Here is a 15,217-nt window from a genome sequence, read left to right as displayed (position 1 = left end):
AACAATGGCTGTGCACCTGCGTCATAAATCTTTGTACATTTCTTTGGCGTCCTTTGTACAGCAACAACGTGAAAGTTCTGCGTATTTTGGAGAACGCGAACGACGACGGTTAATTTTTCGTATTTTCATTTGAAATCGAACGCTGGCGTTACATTTTTAGCTTGAGCAAGTTCTGAGACCAGTAGGGGCACTGAACAGATCTAGACAATTACGAAATTCGAAAATATAAAATATAAATTCATTTTTTACCCGACGTTGTCCTCGGTAGTCATTTTTTATGCTCTCTAGTTTTAAAGAAAACGACGGAACGACAGACTTTATAGTAGCATTTTAATTGTCAAGCCGCCATTTCTTTTAAGTCGTCGGTTACAATTATTTTTACTTCGTTGATGTTTTAAATAAACTGTAACAGCGCTAATTTCTCGCGACCAACTCTGACTTTCTGCGGCTATGATATATATGAACTATGATCAGCCAAATTCTTGCAGACAATGGCGTTAGTCTTATTACAGGTGTGGTCATTCCAGTAGCCATTGACCGGGAGCTCAGCTGTGTTGTCAATATACATCTCTCCGCATGGTTCGTGCTCAAATCCATTGGGTTCACCCGGACTCCAGTAGGTGAAGAATGGATGTGAGTTGTCAATCCAGCTCCAGTCGTCGACCTCGGTATTGAAGCCCAGCCCAATCCAAACATGTTTCACTGATGGAGCTTCCTGTCTGACAAGTTGCAGGACGAACTCGTTTTCCCCGATGTTGTTAATCTTCACTAGGTTCCCGCCCTGGGAAAGGCAGTACTCTTGAGCCGCGGACCAGGAGGCAGTGGATTCCTTCACCAGATAACAGTAGTCTTCAAACTGGAACCAGCTACTAGGACAAGGATCTGGAAACGAGTTGAAATGTTTGTCAGTGGGTAACATAACATTCTGCGCTTGCTTTTCCGCTGTCCGCGCGAGGTCTGGTGAAGTCACTGCTTTTAATAGAGACTCCAGACTCCGACGAGCCGAGAATCCTTTGGAACGAGGCTGATCCTGCGGAAATGGCCATTTCCAAGTTACCTTGTGCCTCTTTTTCAAAACGAGTCCTCGTGCAAACTTTTCATTGAACATGAGTTTGATTTGCATGAAAATGAACCTGTAAGGCGGAACACATTTTCATGTGAATGGTTTCGCACTAAGACTCGTTTTGACACAGAGACAAAAGCCAACTCGTTGCTCGGCTAAGTCGCTAATCACCGATTCAATTGCAAACTTACTCGATTTGAAGAGGGTAATACTGCATTGATTTGCGACTACATTCGATAATTTACAGTGGTTTCAACTTCTTGCGTAGAATTTTGTAAACTTTCAATTCGGGGTCAACGAAAGTTGTCCTCTTTTCTGAAAATTCCGGAAAATGATGCTCTCTTCTCTACTACAAAAGTTCAGAAATTCAAATGGGAATTTTTGGTCGAGTGGAAAGCGCCTTCTTAGCTTGATCATTGTTTTTAAAATTCTTGGTCACTAATAAAATCATCAAGAACGAGTTCATACAAACAGATTTGGGAATCATTCAAAGACATTACTTGAATACCTGGTGTGCACTCTGTGACACTTAGAGCCAAAAGACATAGTGATAGAACTGCAAGAGTCTTCATTTTGGTTTTGGTCTGACTGTCTGCTACGCTGTGAAACAAAGCGAGAACAAATAGCTTCTGTTAGAACAAAAGATTAGTAAGGTAACCTTGATAATCTCTTGATTAGAACTGATCGATGAGAAAACAACACAGTGCTGTATTTACAAAAACGTTAAAAAAATTCTTTAAAAGCCAGATCCTAACTACAAATGTCTCAGAGGTTAACGGCCAAATATTCTTAATTGTTTCTTCAGAGAAATTAATGTTTTGTTGAAATGTTGTCATTTTTGGGTAATTAGGTCATACTGCTTTCAAAGTTATCGGGAGCTTAAGTAACGACGATGGTGACTCCGAGGACGACGCCCAGTCAAAAATAAATTTATATTTTATCAGTGAAATTCGCAATTTTCTAGAACTATTCAGTACGCCAATGGCTCTACAAACGTGCTCAGGCTAAATATGCAATGGCAGCGTTCAATTCCAAATGGAAATACGAAACAGTCGCTGTCGTTCGCTTTTCTCTGGCTACGCAGAACTTGGTCATTTCACGTTGCTGTTTTGCAGAGGTCGGCAAAGAAATGCACAAAGATTAATAACGCACGTACACAGCTGTTGTTCTGACCATAAAACCTTTTGTTTGGTGACGTTCTCGTTGCCTTCGTCGTCGTGGTTTGCTTAAGCTCCCTAATATTGTAATTCTACAACGTCGCCATTAAATGTTTCCTTCACTCACCTGCTTGTTCTGCGCTTTCGAAGAAATTATGACCAAGGCTTATTGAATCAAAGTGTTTTAAAGCTAACTAATACAATCGTGCCGCGCAACGATTGGTTACCTTTGGGTGAATGAGTTTCTAGTCGATAATTGCACTTTGCTAAAAGGTACAGCTAATAAACAAAGCGAGAAGCGGTTTCCCAGGTAGCCGCGTGGTTTATAAGTATTGCAGAAAAGATTTTATCTTATTTCTGTTTTAAATCTGTGAAAAATACTTGCTCTATTAGTAGTGTTGCGCTTGTTAGAACAAACGCTATAACAAAAAAAAAAAAAAAATCCTACGATGTCATGTTTCCTCACATTTAGTTTAACAAATGAGTAACAAAATATCAGTCAATGATATCATAAAACTTTAATTACACATGATCAGATAAGCATGAGGCATAATGGTTCTAACATGGCCGCTTCGTGCGTAAGGGTTATACTGCAAGACTTTGGCGGCCTTGCTCAGGTCTGCGCGTAGAGCTTCGTTTTAACAACTAATGTTATGTCATTGAAAAGACTCGTGCGATGCCAATGTGATTGGTCACATTTAGGTCAATAACTTGCAACTGAAAACATCAAACGACGTTACCACTGATAGCATTGTATCTCTCTAATTAGGCAGGACTAATGGTTTCCCGGATGGTCGTGAATATCACAGTAGTGTTGTTTACATGTATTAAGGTCACCGTATACCGTGTCTCACGTCCAAGCGATGTAGCGCGTCCGGTTTAAACTGTAGATACCTAAACCCCTAAACGTAAACGTCCATGTTAAATTAAAGCTTATAGAGCTGGCTATCAATTCAAGCTATACAAAGAATTTGAAATAAAATGAATTGTCGAATTTTTAATCACCTTTTGAAAGCCACAAGTCGAAGCGAATTTTGTTCTTCGCTTATTTAATTTGTTCCTCAGTTTCCGGAGCCAGTGGTAAAAAAAGTTGTTTCCGATTTGCCGTGTGTAATTTCAGTCAAAAGTTACAGAACATTTTCCAAATAGGATGAAAAAATATGGAGTGACCGTAGAAAAATTGCTCTCAGAGAGAAAATTTTTGGAACTAAAAAATTCGCAGACTCGTCTTTGTTGTTTATATATCAAACTAAAATAGCTACTGTCCAAATTTGAGGGCAAACAAACAAATTCCCTTTGACTTGTAGCTTTCAAATTAAAAGGCACCCAAAAGAGGATTCGGACCCTCACATTTAGAGGTCGTGAAAAGTGGTCCTAAAAACGGAAAAAGAAATCCCAGTTAGAAGTTCCTAAAAATTGTTCTTTGTTCCCAAAATTTGATATCTAAATTCTTCCTTGTTGCGTGCTGTTAAATACCATTTTCTTATATTTTACATGTGACGATATTGATATTGTCATGGTTACGGACGTGTCTAATAGGCGCGAAGTAAGTGTAAGTGTCTCACTATAAAAGTTTTCGGGAAAATTTGAACGAGGCTTTAATCTCCCCCCGACCCACCTCCCGGCCAGAAAAAAAAAGAGGACATCAAAATTTTTAAAATGAACTTTATTGCTCGGCAAAAATTTACATATTCAGGCCAGTGGCGTGTTGTTAAAATATTTCACAATCATATTTATCACAGCCTCTGTCGATTTTGCAATGGTCGAAGCAAATTATAATACATTATCTATCGGACCGTCTCCTATTTCGAAGAATGTTGCAGAAATGGTTCAATTTTAATTATTACTAATTAAATATTACAGAGCATAATTATATACATATATTTCAATCATCAATGGAAATTGATGTTACATGTAAAGCCTTTTAAATTACCCCCCCCCCCCCCCCCCAACCAAGATTACTTCGCTTCAAGGGACGGGATGGGGGGAAGACTTTATGATAAACCAATGATCAAGAGCAACTTGATCATCTTGACAAGGGATGGCAAAGGATTGAAATCTTGTTTCGTCGCCAGCCTACAATCCACGACATAAGTCCTTGGCACGCCTGGATCAGATGGCACGTAAATGCGTAAACAACATTGAATTGGGGGGAGGGGGGCGAGCTGATATATTTCCCTGACAGATACTGCAAAGGTGGGCAAGCGTGCCAAAACTTTTTTGTCTTTTGTCGGGGATTGTAGATCTTCTCTCTTGTCCTCTTTAAGAGGCGACTTTTAGAGGTTGAAGAAAGGCGCTGAAAGAAGGGAGGTGCAGCTTTATGAGGCCTTTGGGGAATTTCAGTTTAGGGTAATATCGCTGATCAGATATTTCAGCGCCATGCAAACTATACCTAAACATTGTAGCTATATTCAGCAATTCCTGTCAGCCGATTGAATGAAGTTTCTCAAAAAAATCGACAAAACAACTTATATATCACATTCGTAGCAAAGCTCACTCAATTAAGACTACCAAAATCCTCAAGAAGCTTATCTGGAAATTACACTTAACTGACAATCTAAACAGGTCCGAACTACGCTCGGCTATAAAGTATGGTTGAAAATGCTGAGGTATTCTCTTCTGGCTCACTGGCTTAACGCATAACTTTTTTGTTTTCGATTTCTTAAAAATTTCTTGACGCCTGCATTTCTACTGTACCGGCCCCAGTTGTTCGAAGGCTGGACAACGCTATCCAGTGGATAGGTGTTAACAAAACAAAGCACGCTTTCAATACATTCAATTGCAAACTAATTGCACTGCTTTAGACCACACTCTTATTCCAGGGATGGGTCAGGACCACATCTGGTGAATCCTCGTCAAAGTTGATCGGCGTGACTTGGAAATAGCTAACAAGCTCATCCATTGATTTGAAAGTCATGTCGTCTTCCATTGAACCAAACTGAGCAACCAAGCCGTCGCTGACCTTGTCATATCTGAAAGGCAAGTGCCTGAATGCTGGTCCCCCTTCGGGTGCCCGTACCGTCAGAAAGAACTCATTGCTGTTAGGGCCTTCGCGAACAAGGAACGTGCCTGGTTTCACCATTGAAGAAAGCATTTCCTCAGCTTCCAGTATTGTGATCTTTTCGTAGAAGTATGGCTCGTTGCATACCTGCAAAACCCAATTTGTCATTTAGTTACGAAACTTCTACGATGAATTGTGTTTAGTTATGTTTTTGTATACCTAACTATTGAACTTATGAGAGTTGTCGCTCCTTTAAAACCTTGCACGCCTTGTTTTCTTTAAGGTAAGGTATTTCTTTTCTTAAATGTTTCCCTACATAAGAACGCTACTACTTTCCTAGATTTCAAGGTAATTCTTTTGCATATCGTGAGATATATGACGTTCCATTCTGCACAGGACAAAAACAAATAGGGTGTTGGTGAGGCTAAACTTTCAAGGGTCAAAGTTGTCTTTCGGGACTAAGACAGTTTTGAGAGCTAATAATTATAAGAATGAACCAATCAGATCGCTTCCTTTCTGTCCTACATAATATTGTTTAGGTAATCTTTTGAAACCTCTTTAGAGTTGCCTTTTGCCTCTTTGTCAAAACGAGTCTCCGTGCGAAACCATTCATTTGGAAATGCGTTCCGCCAACATGTTCATTTTCATGCAAATCAAACTCATTTTCGTATGAAGGGTTTTGCAAGAAGACTCGTTTTGAAACAGAGGCACAAGGTAACTCGGACATGACCTAATACAACATATTCAGGATCGTACTGGGAGAATATAAGTCTTCCGTTTACCTTCTGTACAGACGTCGCTGCACTCGATCCGTACTGGCAAGACTAAGGGCTGATATTCTCAGTACAGCCCTGACGATTGGTTTATAACTCAAATTTGGTCTTTGCTTGATATGATAACTCACCGTGGCTGATTTCTTGTTTTTTGGTTTACCAAGATCAACTTGAACCATGAATTGTTGTTCTTCATCGTCAGAAACATCACAATTCTCGTCATAAGCTACATTGAGGTAGTGTTTCTCTGAGCGACAGATGTCCTTGACAGACCTGTCTCTCTGGAGTATAGATTCTTCACTATCCATTCGTGTCATTACCGCTCTTTGTTGAAATGAGTGGTGGAAATTCGTAGGTTTGTTTCGCCTAGAGGGAAAACAACGCAGGTAATTGCTCTATTTTGTTGAAAATACAGTCGAACCCCTATCAAGCGGCAACCCTTGGGAAAATGGGAGGTGGCTGCTCAATAGGAGATCGTTGGGAGTTAGGATGGGGCGTGGTAGAAACTTCAATTACACAAATACAAACTTGCTTTAAGGCAACATAAAAAAGAATGAGGTGAAGGTAATAATACTCGTGTGCCTAAATTTTTTTAATCGATGATCGCTCTCTACTTCGGACTCTTATCTGTCATCGCCTTTTCCAAAACAAAGTTAATTTACACGCATCAAATTTTGGGTGGCCCTTTTATAGGATTAACGACAATAGGACAACCAAAGGTGGCCGCGGCAACTCCATTAACTCCACCAATGAGATGCAAAACTTGAAAAGAATCACGATTTGGTCACGTGCGTTTTCCCACGCGCGGCGTAGGTCACGTGCTTACACTTTGACCAGGGCCTGATGCGCGTAAACAAGTTGGAAAGCCAAGAGAGCTAGAGGGGAACGGCGAGTTCAACTTCTTCAGTATATTACCCAGGCTATTAACGTGTCATAATTCTTACCCTTTTTTGACAACAAAAGCAACGGCAGCCACGCAGACGATGAGAACAAAGAAGCCAATCGTCAAACCTACGATTAAACCAGTCTTTGACGACGGCTTAGCTGTAAAACCACGGGAAAAATGAAAATTAGTACTAAAATCTCCAAAGTAAATATTGTCTATAGTCACTTAAGGACCTGAATTGAGGTAGTAACACCCTATACTAAAATACTGGTGTAAGGCAAGTACGGGCATAGCAGAATAAATGGGAATTGCAGGAAAAATACAAGTGTTTTCTTCAATTCCCAACTTCTTCCAAGTAACTTATTGTAAGTGTTTTTTTTGTTGTTGTTGTTGTTTATGTATTTTAATAAAACACGTTATTTTAACCAAATAGGTTTGGAGAGCATGGAACATCTATCTTTACAACAGGCATGTCATATTCACTGCTGATTCACTTTTCGTCGTACAAAACCATCCTCAAACCGTTGGAAAGTTCATAGATACGCCTGGAGACAACACAGCCACGGTACAACTGATGATTGAGCTTGCCTTAACTGTTTGAATGAATATATTATTATACAAAATCAAATTAATAATTACCTGTCTGTGGTTCTGTGTAACCTGCAAAAATAACAAGAAAATACCGTTTGAGTATCAGACCATTCCAAGAAATGGTTGTCGAGGGCAAAGCTCATGGAACGAAAGAGGAACCTTAATACTTCTATAGCAATGCTTTCAACAAGCACGAGACTGCGAAGCCATGATAACTGAGCAGCGGTTTCGCGACTAATGGGACTCGTCAGTCCAGGGTAAGGGATTCCGGTCTATAGGACAACTTAGAGAACGTTTTCATCTCTCTAAGCTCGATCTTCCATCATCCGTAGCTTCTTAAACACTTGCCAAGCCAAAAGACACTTATTTCACGTGAACAAGATCCAGAGCTCTTCTGACTAAATTAGCTCGTAAATCCATATACTTTGGGGCGACACAGACCTAGTTTTTGTCTGCCTTTTTTTAAAAGCGAAAAATACTTACTGGTTGAAGCACTTTCCACTTTGAAGCCATACTGCTCTAAATCCTCGGCTTCTCCACTGTTGATCATTTCAACAACTTTACCGGCCGTCAAATCACTTCCAGATTCACTGTCTCGAGCAAATAATGTTAACTTGACCCTGTAGAGGGAACGTAACACCGTTTAGCCAGAGTTGGAGAAAACACAAAATCTCCTCAGTAAACGCCACATATCTAATAAAGTATTATTGTGAGAATTTGACGATTTCTGTGACAATGAGCTTAGCGGCGTGAAGAGCCCATAAAAAGGAGTATCGCTGATATTCCGTGTCTCTGAGACGCAGTGTAAGGATATTTTTAGAACCACTTTTCTACTTGTAAGTAGGGTTTTTCAGGCCTAAAACAACATGTTCTCAACCTGGCACAGTAAGTAATTGGTGTGCCTTTTAAGTAAACAGCTTTCTAGTCTCCTGTGTCCCCCGTCATTTACGGGGTCACGAAAAGGGTCTCCCTTTCAGCTCGAAGAAGTGTTGTGTGACGATCCAATAACTCGTTGCGTACGTTGCATTCGTCACACAATATTTGACGCTTCTACTTGAGAGAAGCGTAGAGGGTGTTTCCAATAAGAGCTCTGAAGGGAACAGAAACTCTTAAAATTCGCAGTAAAGTCTTTCTGAATAGAGAAAATTGCGATTTACTACAAAAAAGTAAAGCGACTTACTCCAGCGGCTCAAGAGGAGGTAAGGTTGTTGGTGGAATCGGCGTTTTCATGGAGTCACTTCCACCACAAGACGTTGATTTTTCAGCGTCAAACATCAAACCACAAATAAACTGTTGCGCGTTTTGCGGCTCAAATGGCTTCATTTCCGGTGGACAGAGCAACACAAAGTGAACCTTATCCTCAGTGTAACGAATAACACGGACTGTGCAGGAGCCGTAATCTGTGTTTCTAACGTTAGTTCTTCGTATTCTCCTGCCAGAGACACTCTGAGAGAAAAAAAGTTGTAATGCTTATGAGTAATTAATAATAAAATAATTGTAATAATTATGAATAATTAATAACAGAATAATTGTTGATAATCAGTAATAGAATAATTATAATAGAACTCCAATTAACAATTAGATTATTCGCTCTCGATTTCTCTGAGGTGATAGTTGATGAGGCCGACGATAGTTGATTCGGCCCTCGGCCTCATCAACTATCACCTCATAGAAATCGAGAGCGAATAATCTAATTGTTCTAGTAGAATTCTAACTGAATTTCCTTCAAACAGCGATTTCAATTATTTCTGGTCTTAGTATTAAACTTCAAGCTTTAGAGAATTCGCGCGGACTAAATTAATTGTCAATTTGACATTTAAAGTTGTGTACGCGCGCTTATCAGTTTCTTTCAAACATTTCGAACTTTTTTAATTCAAGAAACCGTAAATGCTCATCTTCTAGTCTTCTCAGGAATTTTGTTTATTCATTTTTTTGTAAATGTTCTTTCAAAACTACGGAGAAACGAGGAAACGTTACAATTTTGTCGACCAAACCAGGCCATGCCTACTAATGGCTGATAGTGTTCAATGGCTCAGCCAATCAGATTACAGCATTTGCATTAGTATACTAATAGAATTCTACTACTTAGAAATAGAAGATATTTCAAAAACGACATATCCAGTGGAAAGGCGAGTCATCTACAACTTTATCTACCACTGCTTGTTTTGCGAATTAATTTTCTAAAACTCAGGAAATTGGGAAATGCAAGAGAAGTGTTGCCGACAGAAAGGTTCTCTGTCTACTTTTATAGATGACAAAACAATCGCTACCGCGTTATTATAACAACCATTTTTTTACCGTTTTGTAGAAAGAACTGAAAGTAGCAGGCAGAAAAAAGCTTTCGCTTCAATATAATGCAAAACAGTACTATTCCGAACATAGTCTGCACATCGGAGTGAAATTTCGCTGTAACTTCTCTGTAACTTCAATGCAATTTTCTTGCAATTTTACTGTAACTTCACGTGATTTCAGTGTAATTTCAGTTTGATTTCACGCAATTTCACTTTAATTTCGCGTAGTGTCACTCCAGTCTCATCGTAATTTCACCGTGATTTAACGTAATTTTACTGTAATTTCACTGTGATTTAACGTAATTTTACTGTAATTTCACTGTGATTTAACGTAATTTTACCGTAATTTCACTTTGATTTCAGTGAAAGTGTATCTTACCGAATTGGCGTTGTTTGGAGCAGACTTGACCAAATTCTCTATTTCCGTCTCCAGATCAAACACACTGCTACGCTCGTCTCCACCCAACACCATGGCAATCTCAAGTTTCTTGTCTACGCACTGATATCCGTTAGGCGATCTCTCAGACAGAGCACAGATTTCAGAGCTTTTGCATGTGCTGTTGTCACACGCTGTTTTCTCTAGTTCACATTTCTTCCCTGTCTTGGAGGATATGCAGTTACATTTGTACGAACCAGCTGTGTTGCTACAAGAACCATTGTAAAAGCAAGGATCTGCCAAAAAAAATGCACAAAGATTAATTCACACAATTTTTTTGATGGTGTACATTCTCTATTTGTACGAACGTCTAGGTTTTGGAATGAAGCTGAACTTTCTTAAGTTTTATTGCCAATTTTAACCCGCTAAGATGTTCTTACCATTTTCAATCGTTCTTAACTTTTTACTAGCTTCGTTACAACTTCCCATAGTTATGGAATGGAAAAATGCAAACAACCATGCGAACGAAAATTTCCTAAAATTAACCATAAGACTAATGGATACACTCGGCTACTACCTCATGTGCCGCTTTTTTGTTCTTACCACATTTTGACGTCATCTGTGATCTATTGCTGAACAGACACACGACAACATGGAATCTATTTCTTGATTAGTTACGGACTGTAAGCAACTCATGATAAAGTTTCACAATTTACCAAAGTTCGCACTGTTATTTCAAAACGTTGTCAAAATAAACTTCCTCTAATGACTCTAATGGCCCTCAGCCCGAAGTTTGTTCTTAGTATATTCTTAAAATTTGGGTTATTCTCAGCCTCAACGTTCTTATAAAGAACGGCCCCTACAAAAGAGAGTGTAGCGCGAGTTCTTTCAATTTTGTAGTTCATATAAATGATTTTTTTTTTCTAAAGTTAGGAAAACCTACCTCCACTACATTCATCGTAATCCAGTTCACAATGGTCTCCAGACCATCCCGGTTTACACAAGCAATCGTACTGAGAACCCTCTTTGGAGCAAACAGCGCCATTTTTACACGGATTTGAATTACAAGGGTGTTCCTCACACCTCTTGGGAGCCGAGAAACCGGTTATCTCCACGTTAGCGTTTAATGCTCTGCTTAGGAGTTTCTGGTAATGAAACAAAAGGCAGCCAAGTCAGTAACAACGAATCTTAATAAGCACAGCTTTGTCTGGAGGCTCAATTGCATCAATAACACTTCTTGCTTACTTTAAACTCTTTGATGTCAAATACATGACATGTTCCTTCTCGATTCAGTTTTGTCACAGACAGCGTCATAGAAACCAGTGCCTTTTTGCCTAAAAACGCACAAAAAGAAAAACAATCAATGAAATTAATTTAAATGCTGTTTGGGCGGTCAGTGTTCATGATTAAAACCTTGGGCAGGACTGCATACGACCGCAAAGAAACAGATGTGACTTATTTTTGGTTTGGAAACTTATACAGATTTCAGAATTTGAACATGATTAGTCAGAGCAGTTTTAATCAACCGAGTCTTTCTCCTTCCCATTAATCTCTACCGAAAATCATCAGCGAGACTAGCGTCACTTGATCTCACTTGGCAAGAAACGATGCATTAACAAATAAGCATTTTATTCTGCTGCTCACCAAACACTTTTAGTGAAGCCGAGTTGGATCTCACTGTACCAGCCACATTGGTAGCTTCACACAAATACCAAGCTTCGTCCTGAGCGAGGGCGTCTTTCAGAACAAGCTCCGGCACAAAAGGATTTATATCGTCTGTTTCCACCATCGGGATGTTGTCCTTGTACCATTTAAATGTCGGCAGCGGGTCTCCAGATGCCCTGCACGCCAGTGTCACCTCACCACCGAGCTCCACACTACTGTTACTTGGGTGAGTCGCGATTTTTGGTGGATCTATAACGAGAGACAAGAGTAAAACCGCTAAGTACCGTGCGATCCGATGCATTGATCTTTACACGCCATACGGACCTACATTGGTTTGTAACACGCGGATACTTCACTGTAAATCACTGTCAGTACATTGTTAAGTAAGCAAGAGTTGAGAATGAACAAAGTATTGACTTTATTATGTACTTCCAAATTCTCTGAACGAACACAACTGTAAAGGTAGAGTGAAAAGAGAATTAGGGGTTTGATGTTAGGGGAGGGGGTTAAAAGAGATAATAAATGATTGATTAATTGTTGACTTAACTAAATAATTGACAGACTAACTGACTGACTGATTCGTTCGATCTAATGAAGACGCAAGTGCCACAAGAAGTCTCTTCTCACCATTCACTGTCATGTAAGCCACGCTAGACTGTAACAAACCAGCTGAACTTGAAGCCAGGCAAGAGTAGCCACCTTGGTGTTCCTCGGTCACGTGTTCCATGACGTAATCACCGAAATCATTCCAGTTGGAGACAAAGCGACCGTCTTTCATCCAGCGATATTGAGGTTTCGTGTTACCCTTGGCAGAACATTTCAGCTGTAAAATCAAGTACACAATTAACACATTTGCCCATGAAAATTGGCAAACATTTAAGTTAATCAAAGCTCTCACTTGATATTTGTCGCCCACAAGATGCGTTGCTCCTCTCGGAAATTCCACGAAATCACACAAAGTGTCGGCCGTTATTAAACCATCTTCAGTGATGTTAAACACCATCGCCTCACAAGTAATCCTGAAAACAGAAAAAAGAGTACAAGGAATGATATTAATAGCATGCTATGAACGGATTTACCTAACTTGTTAACGTCCTTGTTAGCACCCTATTCAGGTCACGTGATGATTCATTTGGGAGGTAACATGCAATCAGTTGCACAATAGGCGATTTGCATGGTGGCGTCATTTGACTACAACTGCGAGAACCCTTTACTTTACTCTGTTTCTTGTGTTAATTAGGACAATAAAGGATGAAGATTAGAAATAGGGGATCTGTACGAGACTTCATATTCTTAACTACCTATTTAAAGCTGAGAGTAAAAGGTAGAAAGACTGGATGCCTAAAGGAGGGAGAGAGGATAGAGTGAAGAAAAGAAAGAGTTAGGGAGGGAGGGAGGGAGGGAGGGAGGGGGAAGGTAAGGGATAAGGAGAGAAGGACAAAGGAGACGTGTACTTTTTGATACGTGTATCATGTTGGTAAAAAAAAAGAGCATGATGTCATGCCCTAGGAAAGAAATAAAGTACAGGGTGATAATGTCAATGACTGTTTACTGCTTCTGAAACTTCAAAATCACAAAGAAAGACAAAAGCAATTTCTCTGCATACCTTGATGCGATTATGACGTCAATCGAGCTGTTCAGACTTGGAGTTCCTAAGTCGTAAGCTTGAACAGTCACTTTCCACTTTTTCGCAACCTGAAATCAGAGTAAACGGAATTCATTAACGCGAGAACTCTCACACTACAAATGTTCTATAAGAAGGTCAAGCTAGTAAGCACTGTCACGCTGGGTCACGCTAGTTTTACAAAACGTCTTCTTTGTTTGCAAATCAGTACCTTAAACACATTTGATGAGTTTCCTTCATTTTGTTAGAATTTTCAATTCATAACATTAAAAAAAATTTTAAAAGACCTTTAACTCGAAATTATGAAAATCCTCCAATGTCAGTAGCCCATCACTAGTGATGGGCTCCCGACAATGTTTAGTGACGCAATTATAATTAATAACGCTATTACCAAACCTTAAACAGAAAATTCCTCACCTCAGTCTGTCCGAGAAGTCGGAATTTCACGATCCCGCCCGAGCCTAGATCGTCATCGATCGCTGTAACTCGGCCGATGTCGGTGTCGTTGAGACCATCGAGCTCGAATTCATACGAAGGAAACTTGAAGCGAGGAGGGTTATCGTTTTCATCGGTTACTATAAGGTTGACGATAGCAGTGGAAGCTAACTTGTCCTCGGATCCTCCCTCGGCTGTTAAGAAACAAACAAACAATGTCACTAATTAATTTCATCTGTTAGGGTCTCTCTTCTCGTCAGAGGCCTCATTGTTGCTGCTTTGACCCAGTAGGCTGGTAGTTCGGAGGCTGGGGAGAGGAAATAATGGAAGCACACGGGGAACGCCCGGAAGGGGAGAGAGAGCCTCTCCCACTTTCCATCATCCCTCTCCCAATTCACTGCCCCCTACCCTAGGGAGCCTCTGCGGAGGAGATAGCGTTTTGGTGGTAACGACTAATGAATCGATCTATACGATCGAGTTACAGAGATTACATCCTTTGTGTCGGGCGCACCAACTAGACAAATTAATTCTTCACAGCGCTGCTTACCATCCAAGAATACCAGTGGGTATTAGATTTTTATCTGGGCAACCCCACCCACAACCTTATTAGAAATTACGCCGCTATATCCCAAGTTTTCTTTACATAATTATCTTTGTCTGTCTTACCCTGGTTGTCGTCTCCATCTGTGTTGTTTACACCACAGTCTTGGCGACCTGCGCGGACCACAAGTCGGAAAGTGTCGGTCACTTCTCGGTCAACTCCAGCCGAGCTCACCCTCAGGAAACCTGGAACAAAGAGAGAGCCAACTCGTAGTTATTTACCTTATACAGATTTCGATGTTTTTGATAGCCAAGGTAGAAAAGAACAGGGACGCGTTGAGATGAAGAGAAGAGGGTAATGGATGTGCGTCACATACGCGTGATGGAAAAGTCTGTCAAAATAGCCGGTTTGAATGTTAAAAAATGTTAACAATTTTAAATGTTGAAGGCTTATAGTGGTCGATACGTTTCGCTACAACCAGCTAATTCTTAGGAATGCCACTTAAACTGAAAGAAAGAAGTATTTCAGACAAATGAGATAGGCTGAAATATCTCAACTGGAGGAAGACAGACCAGTTAGCTATTTAAAAGCATGACCGAGGAATTGAACTAGGATTTACCGAGAAAAAACTCCAGCTTAGCGGTCAGAGTGGAACATGAACCCGCGACCTTCGGAATTCAAGCCATACGACTTTTTCGTTATACCAGAAATAATTTTGTCATGGAGACCCTGTTTTTCTGGCAGGTATTTTCGACGGTTTCAAATTTAAATTGATTTGATTACCAATCTAAACAACACAGAATCATCCAGCTTG

General features: G+C 40.0%; 2 protein-coding genes across 2 annotated transcripts in view; both read right to left on the bottom strand.

Moving 5' to 3' along the window:
• Positions 1-316: 316 nt before the first annotated feature.
• LOC110054815 (C-type lectin lectoxin-Phi1-like) lies at positions 317-1,716 on the bottom strand. Its single transcript, XM_020761174.2, has 2 exons — positions 1,572-1,716; positions 317-882 (listed from the first exon to the last, which is right to left on the bottom strand). The coding sequence occupies exons 1-2, from the start codon at positions 1,633-1,635 to the stop codon at positions 449-451; spliced, it is 498 nt and encodes a 165-aa protein (XP_020616833.1). The 5' UTR covers positions 1,636-1,716; the 3' UTR covers positions 317-448.
• A 2,155-nt stretch (positions 1,717-3,871) lies between these two features.
• The window catches only part of LOC110054814 (protocadherin Fat 4-like), a 31,851-nt gene continuing 20,505 nt past the window's right edge, over positions 3,872-15,217 (bottom strand). Inside the window, exons 21-35 of the mRNA XM_020761173.2 lie at positions 14,529-14,648; positions 13,845-14,056; positions 13,410-13,498; positions 12,702-12,822; positions 12,431-12,626; positions 11,783-12,052; positions 11,384-11,472; positions 11,082-11,283; positions 10,142-10,434; positions 8,652-8,917; positions 7,955-8,091; positions 7,520-7,540; positions 6,939-7,038; positions 6,126-6,360; positions 3,872-5,368 (exon numbers count right to left, since the gene is read on the bottom strand). Coding sequence (XP_020616832.1) covers positions 5,021-5,368; positions 6,126-6,360; positions 6,939-7,038; positions 7,520-7,540; positions 7,955-8,091; positions 8,652-8,917; positions 10,142-10,434; positions 11,082-11,283; positions 11,384-11,472; positions 11,783-12,052; positions 12,431-12,626; positions 12,702-12,822; positions 13,410-13,498; positions 13,845-14,056; positions 14,529-14,648 — 2,699 coding nt within the window. The 3' untranslated portion in view covers positions 3,872-5,020. The remainder of the gene's footprint in view (positions 5,369-6,125; positions 6,361-6,938; positions 7,039-7,519; positions 7,541-7,954; positions 8,092-8,651; positions 8,918-10,141; positions 10,435-11,081; positions 11,284-11,383; positions 11,473-11,782; positions 12,053-12,430; positions 12,627-12,701; positions 12,823-13,409; positions 13,499-13,844; positions 14,057-14,528; positions 14,649-15,217) is intronic.

This window comes from Orbicella faveolata, unplaced genomic scaffold (assembly GCF_042242905.1).
Source record: "Orbicella faveolata isolate gen_17 unplaced genomic scaffold, um_ofav_v1 contig_48, whole genome shotgun sequence".
NCBI lineage: Eukaryota > Metazoa > Cnidaria > Anthozoa > Scleractinia > Merulinidae > Orbicella > Orbicella faveolata.
This window is presented reverse-complemented; position numbering and strand designations above follow the sequence as displayed.